General features: G+C 37.5%; 1 protein-coding gene across 1 annotated transcript in view; it reads right to left on the bottom strand.

Moving 5' to 3' along the window:
- LOC104288866 (glutamate receptor ionotropic, delta-2-like) overlaps positions 1 to 16,948 on the bottom strand; it is a gene marked incomplete at its 3' end in the record, with an annotated part of 606,323 nt that overhangs the window by 86,451 nt on the left and 502,924 nt on the right. Inside the window, exons 5-7 of the mRNA XM_009887740.1 lie at positions 14,162 to 14,215; positions 5,959 to 6,132; positions 692 to 853 (exon numbers count right to left, since the gene is read on the bottom strand). Coding sequence (XP_009886042.1) covers positions 692 to 853; positions 5,959 to 6,132; positions 14,162 to 14,215 — 390 coding nt within the window. The remainder of the gene's footprint in view (positions 1 to 691; positions 854 to 5,958; positions 6,133 to 14,161; positions 14,216 to 16,948) is intronic.

Raw genomic sequence — 16,948 nt, 5'->3', positions numbered from 1 at the left:
GTGCATATTTTGACTAAATACTGACCCGGAAGACTGTGATAATTGTCTCTAAGTAAGCGGAGATCGTAAACATCATAAAGAAAGGGAATAACTAAGAAAAATTATCTTTAAAGTCTGAAGAACACAGGAAAAGCATCTTGGGCATGAGCATAATTAACATATGAAATAATAAGCACAGGAAAGTAGTGAGAGCTTAACATTAACTAAAGCACTACAGAGATTGTTAGGGGGAAAAGTTCTGCAATGGCAGGATATAGACTAGACGGGGGTTAGGGTCTTCCTCATCCTCATTTCCACTATTTCACTATATTAAGGTCAATAGCAATGGAACAGATCATTGCCCAAGTGTACAACTGTTTTTGTTCTTTTACAAATAAAAGAGTAAATTTATCTGCTTTACCTCCTGACCCATGACACTTTTTCAATAGGATATTATTTGTACTTAAAAATTCTACTAGTTTGGTAATTTGATTAAACAAACTCATTGACTTAATTTTAAATAGGCTCACTGTAACATGGAAAAAAACCCAAACCAATTAAAGACTATTTTCATTCAGAAACTCTACATCAAAACTATTACTTTGTAAAGATGCTGCTGGTACAGGCAAGAATAGTACGCACCTCGGAAAGAAATACTGCCCGATGCAAGTATTTTAGAAATCAAAGATGAGGAAAGACAGGGAAAAGGTACCTTCTTGATGGTTTCCAACATGGATCGTCCGCCTTGCCAGGGTTTTGAGTTCTTCCTGATGCAGGTGAGGCTGGCCATGCTGTGCCACTTCCTGTCCTCCAGCTTCTTATGAAAGGCATTCGCCAACAGGAGGACAGTGTCGTATATATACAGGTTGGAAATCTGTAAAGACACGAAAAGGGGAGTGTTAGCATTATTATTTGCGGTCACCTCCCAGCAGCCAGAATTTATCATTTGTTTTGCCTCAAGCATAATCCTCTGGTAATTAAATGAGTTATTTGGTATTAAGAAGAAACTGTAAGAGTTAAAAAGTCGTATCTTTGGCTCTGATAAAAACTGCACTAGGTGCTGTCACTCTACAAGTGATTTCTAGCAACAAACTACACACATGTGAAGTACAGGCAGCCCAATCACTGGCACAGCTCCACTTGCAGGATTTAAAGCCCTACTCGTGAACGTAAACAGACTTTCTTTTATTTTTAACCAGTTGTCTACAGCTTTCAATTTTTCAGTCACCAGATATTTGGGCACCATCAAATTCTATTCATGATTGTTTGCTCTTTTAAAAAAACAGAAACTGAAAATTTAAAATAAATAATTTCATCCTGGTTTTTGTTCCTGATTTTTGATTCTGATTGAAGCAATTTCTGGACTGAAATATGACCCAATGAAATCTTTCTCAGCGTGCAGTTGCAAGTCAATTCTGCAATTTATGGTGTTTCCTGTCAGAATATTTGGCAATGGCTATTAATTTCTTGCAGGACAAAACTCTTCCTGAGTAAATGTGTATATGCTTCACTGTGAGCACAGCTACGTGCATACGGTGCGAGGAAAGTTCAGGTTTGGCATGAAAGAGAGAACAGTTGAACTCAAGAAATGACTTGTGTGCCAGTTCCACTTACCCATGTACTATTTCTATATATGTACTTTAAAATGCATGCAGTACAAGGTCAGACGTGAAAGATACAATTCAACATAAAAACCCCAAAAGCTTGGAATTCATAAACACTTCTGAAACAAGTAATTTACAATATAGCCGTATTTCAGTCATTTCTGTCCTCAAATGGCAGGAACGTTTAAGTTACTAATAGTATCATAAAGAGAAACCTCAGCTTTCCTGAAGAGAGGTTGTTGGGAAGTGAAATGATATTCAGAAACATGAAGGACCTTTGGGAATATTATTTTTAGATAACCTGTTGGTCATTTGAAGCCATTGGGTCTGAAGTTATTGAGAGAAACTCAGTTTCCTCAGCTGCACTACTAAGGGGGCTGTAGAGCATTCGTAGAGCCTGAAAACAAGTTAGCCAGCAGCAATTTCCTAACTGAGGCAAAGTTGTTGGGTTTTTTTCCTCCATCAGTCACAGACAAGCCAAAAGATGTTTCCCAGATTTGTGGAATATGTTGACTGCTCTGTGTAAGGATTTCTTCATACAAATGGTCTGCTCAAAACCTTAACAGAAGGAACTTTACAATAGGAAAGTATGTCAACTTTGTGGAGAACGTGCCTATTCTGCCTCTTAAAAACATGCAAAGACTGGGAAATCCTGCAGCTATTGGGAGGCGATATATGTGAAGGAAGCACAATAATTGTGAAGATCTGAGACACTGGCAAATCTACACATCACCTTAAAAATAGGGCAAAAAAAAAGAGAAAAAATAATAGTATCTTCCTGCCTAATTACTCCTTTCTATACAACCTATTTTTTATGTTTTTATTTTCTTTATGCTGGCTTTGCCTGTGTCATCTGAAATCTGCTCTATACAGTTCTGACAGGAAGGTTTTGTGACCGGCTCCTTCCCTGCCTGGAATCCATGAAAGAGGTCATCTTTCTCCTTACCTTGCCAGAATTTCCTGGGGCATTTCGCCTTTCACATTTTATTGAAGGAGATCTAATGGTCTGCTGCTTTTCCTCCTGATAAACTCCTGGGAGCCTCTATTGCCTTTACAACTCTACGCTGTTAGTACCACAAATGCACAGAACTTCTGATCTTTATTTCCCTTTTTCTTTAAATAACAGTGATCCTTCAGTCCCTCTTTCTGGAAGACAATTCTTTATTCTTACTCGAGTTTCTCCTGTGACTCCAGTGGCTACGAATATTTCCATTTCAGCATTCACCCAGGAACTAATTTACTTTCCGCAGATGCACAGGCCAGGCATCACTGTGCATGACAGGATTAAAACACGGATTGAGGATCTGGGTTCAGATTAATCAAGCATTTTAAAAATAACTTGGATGATTTGTCTGTGTATTGTAAACCTACAAAGAATTCAATGCATTTCAGCTAAAACCGTATTTCCCCAAAGAAGTCAGCACCACAGGGACATTTTTGGGGGGAGGAGGGAAGGAATAATTACTATGCGGTGAGGCAGGTTTATTTTACACAAGCCTTCTCAAAGGAAAAAAAACCAAACACAACACAACACACCTCTAGAGAGCAGTGACAATAAGGTCACTAATGAGACTAAATTGGTACATGAAGGGATACAGATGCCAAGTCATCATTTCCCAACAAAGTGACATTGCTTTCAAGGTAGCTTCTGTAACCCAACATCATCATGGGAATAGAAGACTATTGTCACAGTTCATGAGGAAGGATGCACTCACTAATCTAAGAGTAATATAGCTGGGCCTTCATCAAGTATTAACAGGGCTCAGGAGTACAGAGTTCAGCAATTATTAAGCATTGTTATTCCTTTAATAGTTCAGCTTAACATTTACAGTAATCAATCACTGATAAAGCAATGATAAAGACACTATGATTAATTTTCTGCTTCTCAGAATCACCCTTCCCCTGTCACTACCAGAAGTATGCTTAATTAGTAACTGTCCCGGTGCACTGAGTGGGGCTGTAATTTAAAGTCACTTTACACTTTTATTCATTTCCCATGTAAATTTACTAGGACATTCAATGCATTGCTTGGTATCCATTACTGATCCTTTATTTATTCCAAGTCTCAGACTAATGGCTGGACACCTGCATTACCAAACATCTAACTGCATCCTATTGATGCAATTCAAAATTCAGATGTGATTTTTTGCTCCCGAAAGTAGAAGAAAGGTATTTAGCAATCAGCTTAAGTATAAGTGATTTATCTCGACTAACAGTCTTTTTTTTTTTTTTAATGTATATCTAGGCTATTGCACAGAGTTTTTAGACAAAAGGGCTATGATACTAAATATTTCTGTGAATCCAGTTTTTAACTTCCTGACTCCAAAATGATACAAATTTATTGAAGTTGTTGTTTCAAACAGGACAACCCAGAGACATAAGACATCTTCACCAAAATATTTGTCACTGTTGTAATAGAGATGTTGAAAAAATATTAATTACTCACACAGACTTTAGAGGGAGTAATTCAGAAAAAATAAATCAAGAATTCCACCCTTATAATTTCCAGAGAATATTCCTGATTAGTCACACTTCAATGGCATAAAAAAAAAAAAAAAGCAATAGAAATTTCAATTTATAAACTGTTCCAACTCCCCACTGGAATAGAAGTTAATTTATAATATTGTTGGGGAGAAAGTAACAGCCAACAAACCTCACAGCTACTCAAGGGTCTGTGCATAGTATGAAGACACAGGGGAAACTGTGTCAGAGTTGTTCTTCCTTTCATTTTTTTAGTGTTGTCTCAGCTACTAATGAAGCGCAGCCATCTCAGGGAAGGCATGAAAAAAGCAACTTAACTGTGCAGAACAGTTAAACCAGTCAAGCTTCCATCATTCGTTTGAACCAAAATGTTATGAAAGCTTTCCATAGGAATATTACAGCTCTCCAAGCTGTAGGTTGATCAAGAAGCACAGGTTAAGGTATAAGGTCCAATCTAACACTTTAAATGGAATTTGCCAATTCGTAGAGAATAAACTTTGATTTCTAGAAATTTCTTCCCCAGAGTCTGTTCACTGTTGAAGTGAAAATGAAATGAAAGATAAGTTGAAGAGAAAAATACATCAAAATGTGAAGACTCCCATCAATACACGATTACTGTTTTCTGCCTTGCGGTAGTTAGTAAATTTGCTCATGAAAACTGCTCTTTGCAATCTCTAGTGACTGCACATAATCACACCCTCAGTTTTTATGCATTATCCATAGGCTACCAAAGTTCCCCCTAGGATCACGCTGCCATAACAGAACAGCACAACCTAAAGAATTTTCGCAGTTCCTAAAGAGCCTAAAGAGCCTAAAGATAGAGATATCTTATGCATCTATTGGCCTTACACAGCCCTGCTTATTTTAAGAACTCTGATGGAATCACTGTGCAGCATGCTACGGCCAAAGTTTTTCATGTCATCAATAGTTGCTTACTGGCTGCTCCGTGAAAAATTACTCAGGTAAGGGCTCTTACAGCTAACCTGAAACAGGGCAAGACCAGCCACACTTCTTTTCCCCTTACATATTTTCATTTTAAGCAAGGACACTCTTCAACACCTCCCTATTTCTCTCCCATTGTTTTCTCTCACTCCTTTCTTTCAGCATCACGAGACAGCTCTTTGCTGCTAAGTCAGATATGCTCCTCCTGCACCACTGCCAACGCAGTCATCTTTCCACAACCTCATAAATGACCAGGCAAAAAACCCCAAAAGTAAAATTGACATCTTAAACCAATTTCACACTCCTGATTTGCCTTAGCTTTGTCATGATGAAGCCTAACCAGAGATGTGAGGGAGATAGAGGACTTGCTCTTGGAAAAACTACGTGAAGTTAGGAGGACAGTGACCATGATCCAGTTTGCTGATTTAACGTGGAAGGAAGACTCTTATAGTTTAATTAGGATTTGGAATTAACCACCTGAAAATAAGGCCTCATTAGAACATGGGGGTAGATGTAGGTGCATACACCAAGACACTTGAAATAGGTGATGTGGGTGGGCCCCAGGAAGGCTTTCCCATTCACAACACATTTGAAGCTTAGAGAAGCATGGCAACTCAGGAGACATTGGCTATGGGGAGGAAATTCTTCTTGGCGAGATGATAAAAAATAAAATTTAGCAGGGCAACAAAACAACTACCCCGCTGCCTGGAGATCTGGTGGATTTTTTAGACTTTTTTTTCTCAATTGCTGTGGAGTGAGTTGTTCTTGTTCATCAGTCATACTCACACCCCCCATCCAAGTATTTTCTTGTCATGCCATGAGCCATTAAACAACATATCAGAGAGGACATGAAAAAAAAAATAAATTAAATTACACTAAGCCCCTGGGGAAAAACCTTGAACTTATCTAGAAAGACAGTTCCGAGGTGGGAATAGATTGGCACATGAACTACCTCCATGCTTTGGGAGAAAGGGTCCTTTGGATCGCACAGTGATGAAGATATTCTGTGGTTGCCACGGAAACAGCGCTGACTTATGTTTTGGGGGACTGGAAATGTCTGCCGAATAATTGTTAACCTTCCAATTGACCTTCTCACCAGCTCCTGCACATCCACATCATTTATTTCCTGGAAGATAAGGCAAGGGAGAAAATATGCATAAAAGTTAAAATACAGAAATCTTACCATCAGCTTATAAACAAAAAATAAACTGAGAGAACCAAGAGACATGTGATTGCTACATGACTATTGCCAAGCTTTGCCATAGCCTTTAAAAACAACATATGAATGCTCATTAAAACAACTGACCTAACACCCTTACAATAATTGCAAAAGTTTAAGATGAACTGTGCCCAAACCTCACTGAATCTTTGTAGATGTAATTGGGCTTAGTTGTTTCATTTTGGGTTTTCTCTCCTCTCCCTTTTACCTTTGACCTTTTACTTAAAAGTGTTTCACAGCATCCTTGCCAGATAATGTGTAAATCAGTAGGAAGTCATACCATGATGTATTTCTAAGTGTAGCATTACTTAGAAGCTGTGAAGGTACAGACAATTATTCAGGCCCTAAGTGTTCATTTCCTGGAAACAGAATATCAAGAACCTATGAACAATGTGCAAGTCAGCAAACATCATTTACCAAAAGGGCAAAGAAAATGCATTAGAGCATTCTAGGGGTGTGTGTGCTGGTTTATAGCAAGACTTAATTTAAAACCAACTTTTTACTCCATAGGGTACCTATTAAGGCTTACAGCTGAACACTCAGCTCTACAGACACACACTTTAAAGAGAAAAATGACTAAGTAAATACATCAATATGTGAAATAGTAAGCTTAAAACATTAACTCTAAGGCAGGTTAGGGAAACCAGAAAAAACAGTTCTTTACACAGTGTAAGTTCCTGCAGTTCGGAAGCACAGTGTTTTACACCGTTGAATGATGAGGCCCTCGGGGAACATGAAGCGAGAAGAACACAGGCTCACAGGCAACAGCAACTGACTCCAACTTCCACATAAGAACTTGAACTTTAGTTAAACATGGGCTTTTTTTCTGACGATTCAAACAGGGTCAGCTGGTAGCTTTCAAGGCAATTCTGTGTCTGTATTTTTCTGTAAAGCAGGTGAAATAATCTACAAAATTGCTCAGTCTTTTTAATTAGAATCTATTTTTCATGACGCTGAACTGTTTGTTCATAATCTGTCTTAATTACAGAGGCTGATGCCCAAAAATTTCTAGATGTTTAAATTTGTGCATAATCCCCCCTTACTGGGGGCGGCGGTGCTTGAGGAGCTCCTATTAGTATTTGACATACCCTTGCATACAGCCACAGTCTACTCAAAATTTCTGATTCTCATTTGTGTATTTATAGCTTTTAATTTTTTAAAAATACAGTGCATCTGCACTGTTATACCTCTAACTAAACACCATCATCTTTTTTTGCATCTAGCTTCCTGATCTATACCCATAATCAGGAACTGAGGAGACACCAGGAGACAGACTTGAACTCAAATTACAGAATCTTTCTTACGAAAAGGAAGCCAAGCTTTTTGAAAAAGCAGTTCTTTAAATGATAAGACAATTATCCCAGTAATTTTGGCTTTTTTGGAGCTTCAGTTAACATCCTTTAAATTAATTATTTTGAAGCAACTTCTCTGGACATACTGGCATTTGCTTATTTCCTTTAAAACTTGGAAGAAAAATACACGACATGTAAATTTTAACTTCTACTCTCTTGACTACAGTTAAAGTATTTTATTCTTCTTCACAGATTGACATATTTTTTTAATTCGTCTGTTATTAATGTTCTTATGAAATACAGATTTTTCTGCAAACAAAAATAACACACAGCATCAGCTGCGTCCAGTATAATATCTTGCATTTCTGGTCGATTAATCCTTAATGTACCATAGATAATGGTTTCTCTCAGCTTAAGATGCCATCTTTTCATTTAGTCTGTATCATTTCACTAGCTGCAAGGTAAAAAATAAAATAAAATGCTGTTTTAGCAAAACGCATGTAATATTTTTTATAATACTTCCAATATAATCAGAAAGGAGAGCTCAAGAAACTTCTTGTCTTGATTTTAAGCTATATCCTTTCTCAGAGGATTTATAAAAAGTTTGCCCGGTTTCATTATACACTGTGCCCAAACTGTTACAGCAGGACTATTAAGCTTGTTCTAATAATGTAAAAACTGATACTTGCATGGCCACGTTATATCGCTAAATAATACTTTAAAAGAGATTTTGACTTTCAGCTGCTCAAACATTTATCTTTTCTGCCTCAATAGAGTATTTACTTTTTCTGTATTCAGCATTTTTGGGTGCATTTTAATTAGAGTGTTCTCATTTGAACCTTTAGGTTACTACCTCATATTTTTATACATCACCTGGGAACTAATAACAGAATCCAAACACCAAAGAAAATTTTGTATGGTTGCCAAGGAGGTATACACATCAAGAGATTAATGATAGCTATTTCAAATGCTGTGAATTCCACTGATCATATCATAAATTCAGATTTTAAGTTAACAACAAAGCAATGCCATGAAACCCCAAATTCAACTTTAGTCATTTGCTATATATTTCTTTGTCATTTTTTCTAATACTTGGCATTGACTGAGTGACGAGCCTTTTATATAATGACTCTCCAATATCATCTCTCATTCTTGAATTTTGGATCTGACTTAAGAAAACTATATAAAGCAACTATTGTATGAGAGGAAACAATTTTCATTTGCACTTCAAAGGACGATACAGTATAATGATATAAGGATGGCAGATGATCTGTTATACAAGCATCAAATGTCAAAAAAAAAATTACAAAGTTGGCCAAGTTGAACTGAGTTGGCACCTGTATAAATTTAGGCTAGGTTATGTGTATTCTTTTCAAAAAAATCAGAAGTTCAATATGTAGTTCCAAAACTTTCTTTTGTTGGTCTGAACTTGGAATAAAGGGGAGGCTGTTCTATTTCAAATGAAACATGGATAAAATTAGACGTACATTTCATCTGAGTAGGCAAATAAATAAGGAAAGAAATGCTATTTTAAATGAATAGCTCTTTACAGATGAATTAGGAAAAGGGAACTGAAGGTCACCTCAACATATCAGGCAGAGACTCCAGTGGGAAGCAAGACTATATACTGGACACCCAATATATGTTGCCCTTCAGCTTTGTCTCATTATTTCAAGATAAGCAACCTAGGCAGAGACTTACTAAGTCACAACAGAGCAACTGCACCGGTAGTGAGAGACATGGAGGGAAAGAATGTATTCACATGCTCCTCTAATAGGCATCAAACAAAGGCAGCAATACCTTTTCTTATGGAGAGATTTTAACATTGGGCCAAGAAGATGATTCCAGTATTTATCATATACTGGACATGCCCTATTTTTCCAGTGCATGCCATATCTTCATCACATCCTTCATGACACTCAGAGAGGAGAGTTTTTCTTCCTCCTCCAAAAGCCAGCACCTTGGGCAGGAGACAGAGTGGGAAAGGATGGCCACTGCACAACCCCTCGAAGCCCCTGGGCTGCTGCTGCCCATGCCATAGACTACTTGTGCTACGTCCTCCCTGAATTTCTCAGCACTTCCCATAGAGGAGTGGTTCAGGAGAAGGCATAGCTAGATGAAGCTCCAAGACAAGTAAAGAGAGATCTTGAACTACATAATCATTTGCTCCATTATCTCTCCCTTAGGTTTCTTAGGTTCTGGGGAGGAGGATGAAAAATAGAAAACTGGTAGGACAAGGAGAACTCAATTTTTAGCTTTCACAGAGAAAAAAAATCCAAGAGTTTTGAGAAAGCAGGGCTAAATCAGTCTGTCCACTGCCTCACACATATCTGAAAAAAAGAGCTGGCAGCTTGAGCCCCAAACTGTACCGAAGAGGGTAGCTTTTCACACCTGACCTGCCGTCCCCCATTGGAAAATATAAGGGTTCAAATGAACCTCTACTGCTACTATTAATGAATTATCCATATTAAAATGTAGAATTATGTGAGCTCCTGGAACTAAGCTGTGGTTTTAAGACCTGCTCTTGCTACTCAGGTTTAAAACGTAGTCATGCTCTATGTTTTTATTCACAGAGTTCATTGGGTTGAAACACAATGGAACAAGCTGAATGCATCAGCCAAGGACCAGCCCTCTCCTAGGAAAAACATGCGTTCATCTGAAAGTAGCCTTTGAATACAGTCTTGGGGGTCTCCCCCAGTCCTCTCTTGTGCTATGATGGGTAAACCTGTTGGATCTTTTTCCGTAAACTGTTCATTAAAATAGTTTGGGTTGTTTTGTTTTTGATTTTTTTTACCTTCTCTCCTCTAAGAAGGAGTTTTTCCAGACTCTGACATCTCTGGTAATTGAAACCTTCCACTAACTTTTGCCCTCAATTTCTTCATGGGCAATTGGAACTCATTTGTTCTTGTGCCAACCTTGTCCTTTAGCCCCTGACAACGCTGCATTTATTCACACTCTGTATGTGTTTATAAACAGAGAGCATATCCTCTTTCAGTCTTTGTTTTCATAGGCTAATCAAGCCAACCTTTTCAGTCTCTTCTCACACAAATCAGCTTTTCTGTGCACCCGTTCTATTTTAATTTTACCAGAGCTGGTCATAATTGTGCACATTATTGCAATGGAAATCCAACCAATCCTTTGTACTGTACCATTAATGTTTTCACCTCTTGTATGGTAACTGTCGGCAGTGGAAAGTGTTTTGGGTTGTCCTTGAGTGAACAATAGTAATAGAGAACTGATGGAAGCCTTGGGCATAGTAAGATGACTGTGAATATTTTAACATAGGAAAATGCTTGAGAGAGACATTGATTTATAACAAAAAAAGGACATTTCTTTCATTTTAAAAGAGCAAAAGAAAGAAAAGTTATGAAAATCATACAAATGCCTCTTTTTCAGTTCCACTAAATAAAATCTAAGCTTACTATGCACTTATGATTTAAGAGTAATAAAAGAAATATAACTTCACTATCCTGGGCTTTTTCACTTATATTTACTATTGTGCAGAGGAAAAGAAGCAAGGAGAGACAGACAAAGGGAGAGAGAGAAAAAAACATTCTTACATTTTTTGTTAAGGCATCTTTTATCACGACTACATTCAAATCTATGACTCCCACAAATTTTAAATAAAGAATTGTACCATCTGCTTTAAGGCCCTGAAGAAATGGGAACATTTATTTGGAGAATGTTTCCTCAGCTGACTGCACTGATCAGATGAGATGTGTATTATTTGCAAAGGACTAATACAATATATTATGCTTTAGCAAGTTATGAATCCTTTCATTTTATGGGAACAACCCCCCTCCTCCCACACGTGCATTTCCATTATGATACACAGTCTTGGAGCAAATTTGCTATATTACATAAAATAGCAACTAATGGGACAATAAAAATTAAGGAACTCTTTCCAGGCATTACAGCATTTAAGGCAAGCAATTAAAATAACAGATGTTACCTCACAAAGCCTAAACAGATTCCTGATCACAAAACTGAAGGTAATATTTCCTTTTGTATTACTATACTTGGCACAGAGATGGAAAAGGAAAGACAATTCCAGCTTATTTTGGTATCTCAATGCAAGGAATTATTTGAATCATATGTGGATTTTGCAAAACAATGCATTTTCACCATTATAGATCATCTTAGAATTTCAAATTAGGAGGCCAGAGAAGCAGTGTTACTGTTACTTAGTTGACAGTCTGATTTAGCTAATACAGGCACAAACCCACAGATGTCTAAGTTGCCTAAGATGTCACAAAAGATTTATGTAAGCAACAAAACGGGCAGAGGTCTCAGATCATTTCACAGTCATATGGAAGTACTGTGGTCATCAACAGCTAATGGACAACCATAGTGAATGGACTTGGATGTGAAGATAGCTATTTTATATACCACACGGTAAGGGGCCCATAAATCACTGCCTTTCCAAATCTTGCACGGCTGAAGTGGAGACATTGCGATCTTTTTACTGAATGAGTAAAATGTTGCAATAAGCAAGTAATGTTATGCAACATTCAGCATTCAGGAAATATTTACATTCCTGTTGGAATTTGAACATAGCAATAAGAAAAAATAGGGCCAGCCATGATTCTTTCCATAACATTATCTAGAAATCTTATTTATTGCTAATTTGATTTTAGTGTCCTCAAAACATTGAGATTATTAGCATTTTGAAACAAACAGAGCTTGAAAGTAAATTACTTAAGTGGGAATACAGATTTAGGTCCAGAAGCAGATTAAGCTGAGATACTATTAAACACGTTGAATGACAAAGAGATCCAGAGATTTTAATGACTATGGTTTACAGCACAATTTGTCAGAATGAACTTAATTGTGGCTTTTACTTATTTCACATACAAAAATATAAAACTAAGAAGGGACAATGTACATTTCTCCTCATACATCATTCAGTTCTCCTAGCTATTGGGACCACAGCCCAGAGAAAGAGTTTTGGAGTGGAAAAGGCCGTTTAGAGTGGTAATCACTTCGATCGCTCTGCCGTTTAATCTGCTGCGATGTGCAAATAACAATGCTCAGAAGGCAGATTTTTTTTTTTTTCCCACAGAGACACTAATTTCTGAATAAAAAGCAAAGAGAAAGCCTGTACGCTCAGAATGGAACCTCGGTTTTATTTTGCTTTTTGAGGGTGGAGAAGCTGACACAGCTAAAAGCAAGTACTTTCTTTTGGACTTTTCAAATAACATTTAAAATGAAAAACCAGTGGCAGTGTCTTTAACTTGAACAGCAAGCCAACATCTGGACTCTGCCTAAGAATTTCTTGTCTAGTCTATTGATAGACAGGTTAATGGTGGACTGCTTTAGATTTAGTTAATGTTTCTTTTAAAAAAAAAAAAGTGTTAACTCCGAAGAGTAGAGTTGAACACTCTACTTCAAGATTCCACTCACTAAAAGTGAATTCTAGTTTAATCTGAAAGGAAAAAGAAAACATGTATGTTGTTCACATGACTGCCTGTAGTTAAAGCTGGGTTCTCAACCAGCAAGGCCCCATTCAGTGCTGGAAAACACACATATTACTGGGTCAGCAGCAATGCAGATCCCAGACCAATAATTTCTGCTGGTCCTAGGTTGTGTTCACAGCACTTTCTGAGGCATAACTTTCTCCAGGGAAAATTAGCTAAAAATCCACTGGTTTAAATGTGTAGGCCAAAGTACAATCCCACTGCAATGTTATACCTTACTATAACCTTGAAAAAAAATGCTTTGGATTAAATTACCTCACTATTAGCACACCGTAATAATCAAAATCTAGTAATGAAGTATGAAAATAGAAGTGCACAGTAAATCCCAGAGAGTAGACCTGGAATTTACATGCAGTATCTCCAAGCAATCTTTTATCCTGAGAATATACAGGCGTCTCGTGATCTACACGTTAGGGCATAGTTATCTCCCCAGGGAATTCAGCATTTCTGGACCTAAATTTCTTTTCATTAAACAAAAGAAAAATCTGAATGTCATCAAATCTAAGAACAACTGCATTGTTCAATGTTTCATATACAAAGCTACTTCACATATTGACTTGTCATATTTTAGCTGACAAGCATTCACGGAAGAACCTATTTCACAGTTTAAAAATAGGATCTCAATTTAATTTTATTTCTTTTTTCTCTTCAGGAACATTCATATATGACCTGATCGAGAAGCCCACCAAAAAGCCTCCCACTAATATCCATAGGTTTGGCTATCAACCATGACAATTATAGGGGAATTCTTGTTTTTTAGAAAGATGGGATTTTATTATTATTTTCATCATTAAAAAAAAACCATTAAAATATAAATGAAACACGAGCACTCCATGACAAAAGATTACATAAGAAAAAAGACCTTGAAAAGCTCCTCTAAAAACAGTCTGCTCAAGTCAAATGTGAAATCTCGAGATACTCAGAAGGAAAGGGTTTTTTTCATCTTATTTTCCATTTCAAGGACTTGTGTTTAAAATAGGCAAGACAAAACAGCAAAGTCCGAGAATTTGTCATTCTATTTTTATTAAGCAACATCCACTCCCCCAGCATGCCTGAACTTTGTCGTAGCTACTGCTTCCTGTTGGCAAAGTCAAGAGCAGCATGAATATTGTCAGTAAGTCTGAAAACAGTATTCATGGTTCACAACAATGTTCACTTGACAGTTACCTCATTTATAATGATCCAGTGACAGTCAAAAGCAACCAAATTAGTCTCCACGACCTGAAATAGAGAACAAACCAGCTATCAGTCAGCTTGCTTGTGAAAGCTAGAAAAAAAATTAAATGGATGCTCTCTGCAAATGACGAAAACCGAAGCACATGCTCTCAAAGACCTTTGTTATTCAACTGAGGATAGAGAACCTTTAGCAAAATTCTGCAGAAGCATTTGTGTTATTGTTTGACTTGCTAATTAAGCTTGGAAAATACATTCCATTGCCGGCATCACAGGAAAGAATATGTTTCAGTTGACTGAGGAGAAAATTAAATCGTTTTTGCCGTAATATTGTGTGTTGAGAGGGTGCAACAGAGAGGAAGGCAGAAAATGAATATCAAGTAACTCCTGTCAGATTTCTGTAGCTCCTGCCTCTAAGGCCTTTCCAGTGTACCCTTACCCTGGAAGCTTGTGAATTAAAAAAAAACAAAAAAGCCAAACCCAAACCAAAAAAACCCACACCAAAAATGCTGGGGTTCATAGAAATGCAAAGAGTGGGGAGGAAAGGGTTCTCTTGAAAACGAGGGCTGTCACAGGGATGATGACTGATGGCCTGTCCCAGGCTCCAGGCACAGAGGGCCTCTAATCTTCCTCCCACCCACGCATCTTCTCCTCTGCTTCGCTGACAGTTATTCCAGGAGCTGCCTCTGTGCTGGACTGAAAATGTACTTCCAAACCCATCTTTCACTCAGCCCTATTTTTTCCTTCCTCGAATCCACCACACTTTTGTGGTGAGTCATGTTTGATTCACCTTCGCACTGGAAACAAAGAAGGAAAAAAAATACATTTGGTCTGCTTTCATTAGCTAGGAAAGAAACTGTCGACAGGAGGGAGGCCAGAAACAAACTACAGAAAAAGGCTGGACACCTTTACACTTTTTTTTCTAAATGAAATTGAATTAACAAACAAATTAAAAAATTAAAGTTTTAAAACCAGATTAATCCTATTTTATTTCTATAATTCACCATGCTTATCTTGATTCACAATTCAAAACTACTGGATACTTAGAACTGCATTGAATCCCAGAAAAAAAACCAAGACAAAAACTGAACTGTGCTGTTATTACTTGGACCATTGCTCAGCAGTCATGTTTGGATTTTACCAACACAAATAATGGTTGCCAAGGATAATTGCAATTTATACTGTGCCACGTCCAAAGGAGAACAATTTAACTGGCCACAAATCTTAAAAGAAGCAAAAGACCCCATACTGATAACCTTCATTATTAATTGAAAGGCCATTAGAATTGGGTTCACTGCTTATTGACTAGAATGGTAGGCAAGAATGGAAATTCTGGAGAGACTGGAAAAAAAAAACAAGAGCAGCAGCATACAAACTGACTTCTTGTTTGAAACCCTCACAGCACCAATAAGAAATGAGGGGAAATGAAAGCCATAGCTGCTAACGTGGTCCTGGAAAATGTCAATATTATTAGCAGTAGGAATCATGGTCCTCACTTTACACGGAATTTAGACTCACTACTCTTTCTCTGTGGTGAGAACAGTATATTTTGTTGTGTTGCTTTGACGTTTTCTTGCATTCTCCACAGTAGGCATCCACGTGGCACATATAAAGGAACAGGATAGAAGCGGAATAACTAAGTGATGGGATGCATCACAACAGGCCCAGCCAGGATGCTTGAACTGGAGCATGACTGTTCTAATCAGATCTCTGATATCAAACCAGTTGGAAGACAAACACATCCAGGAACAGAGAAAGATTAAGAATGGACAGAATAGCAACAAAGTTCTCAAGGGAGAATTTGCTCCTTAGATAAAGTTCCCAAGCACAGAAAGTTTATGCCATTTACAACATAAGCAATGCCATTTAAATTTTCCGTAAGACAAAACTAATCAACACCTTACCAAAGCAGAAACAATTCTGCTAGCCAATCTACATACATTTCTGTTGAAAGTAAGCAGAATTTATAAAAAAAAAACAAACACCAAAAACCAAACCAAAAAAAACCCAAACCACAAAACCACACATCTAACATTTTCTGGTTTCTGTCAGGTTCCTGGCAACCTTGTCCTTCCTAACTTCTGCCTCCAGGATGTCCCGCTGGGAATGTCTGCCCTGCCCTAACTACTCTGGTCAAGATGAAGTCTCCTGAGGCTCCTGCGGCTTGAAGGCAACCTGCTAGAGGGATGCCATCAGAGTCAAAGCTCCCAGTGGTGTTAGGGGAATGACAATGATAATTATGTTCCATAAAGGGCTCCTAAGCACTTTCTCTACTTCAAAGTGGCAGTCAACCAGAACTTCAGAATGAAGGAATCCACAATCTTAAAATTCACATTTTCTGTTCAGTTTCTAATAACACAGTAAAAGTGGGGTTGATCACTTCTTTGCGCCTGAAGCTTTGGCTGATCAGATTTTAATGCACTTTATCTTCCATTAAAACTTTGGTTTCAGTTCATTTAATTTCTTTATAAATACTTGGTTCAGTGTATCTACTTTGCCCAGGCTCTCAAAATTCAATTAGAAAAGGCCTTTCCAACAGAGTGTGGTTCTAACTGTCACTGTTTTTATTATTTACAGCTCAAAGACCACTTAAGGCAGACTATGGAAGAGGCTTACTGGTCTCACAAGTCACTCTTACTATTTCAAACAGCTCAGGCTACCTGTGACAGATTTATTCACAACTTGCAAATAATAAGATGAAATGCATCCATTTTTTAGTTACAGTTGAAACTCCTCAGCAGAAAGATCATGTTTTATCCATTAAAGTTTATGCATTCATGA

Source organism: Charadrius vociferus, unplaced genomic scaffold, assembly GCF_000708025.1.
Source record: "Charadrius vociferus isolate BGI_N301 unplaced genomic scaffold, ASM70802v2 scaffold296, whole genome shotgun sequence".
Taxonomy (NCBI): Eukaryota; Metazoa; Chordata; class Aves; order Charadriiformes; family Charadriidae; genus Charadrius; species Charadrius vociferus.
This window is presented reverse-complemented; position numbering and strand designations above follow the sequence as displayed.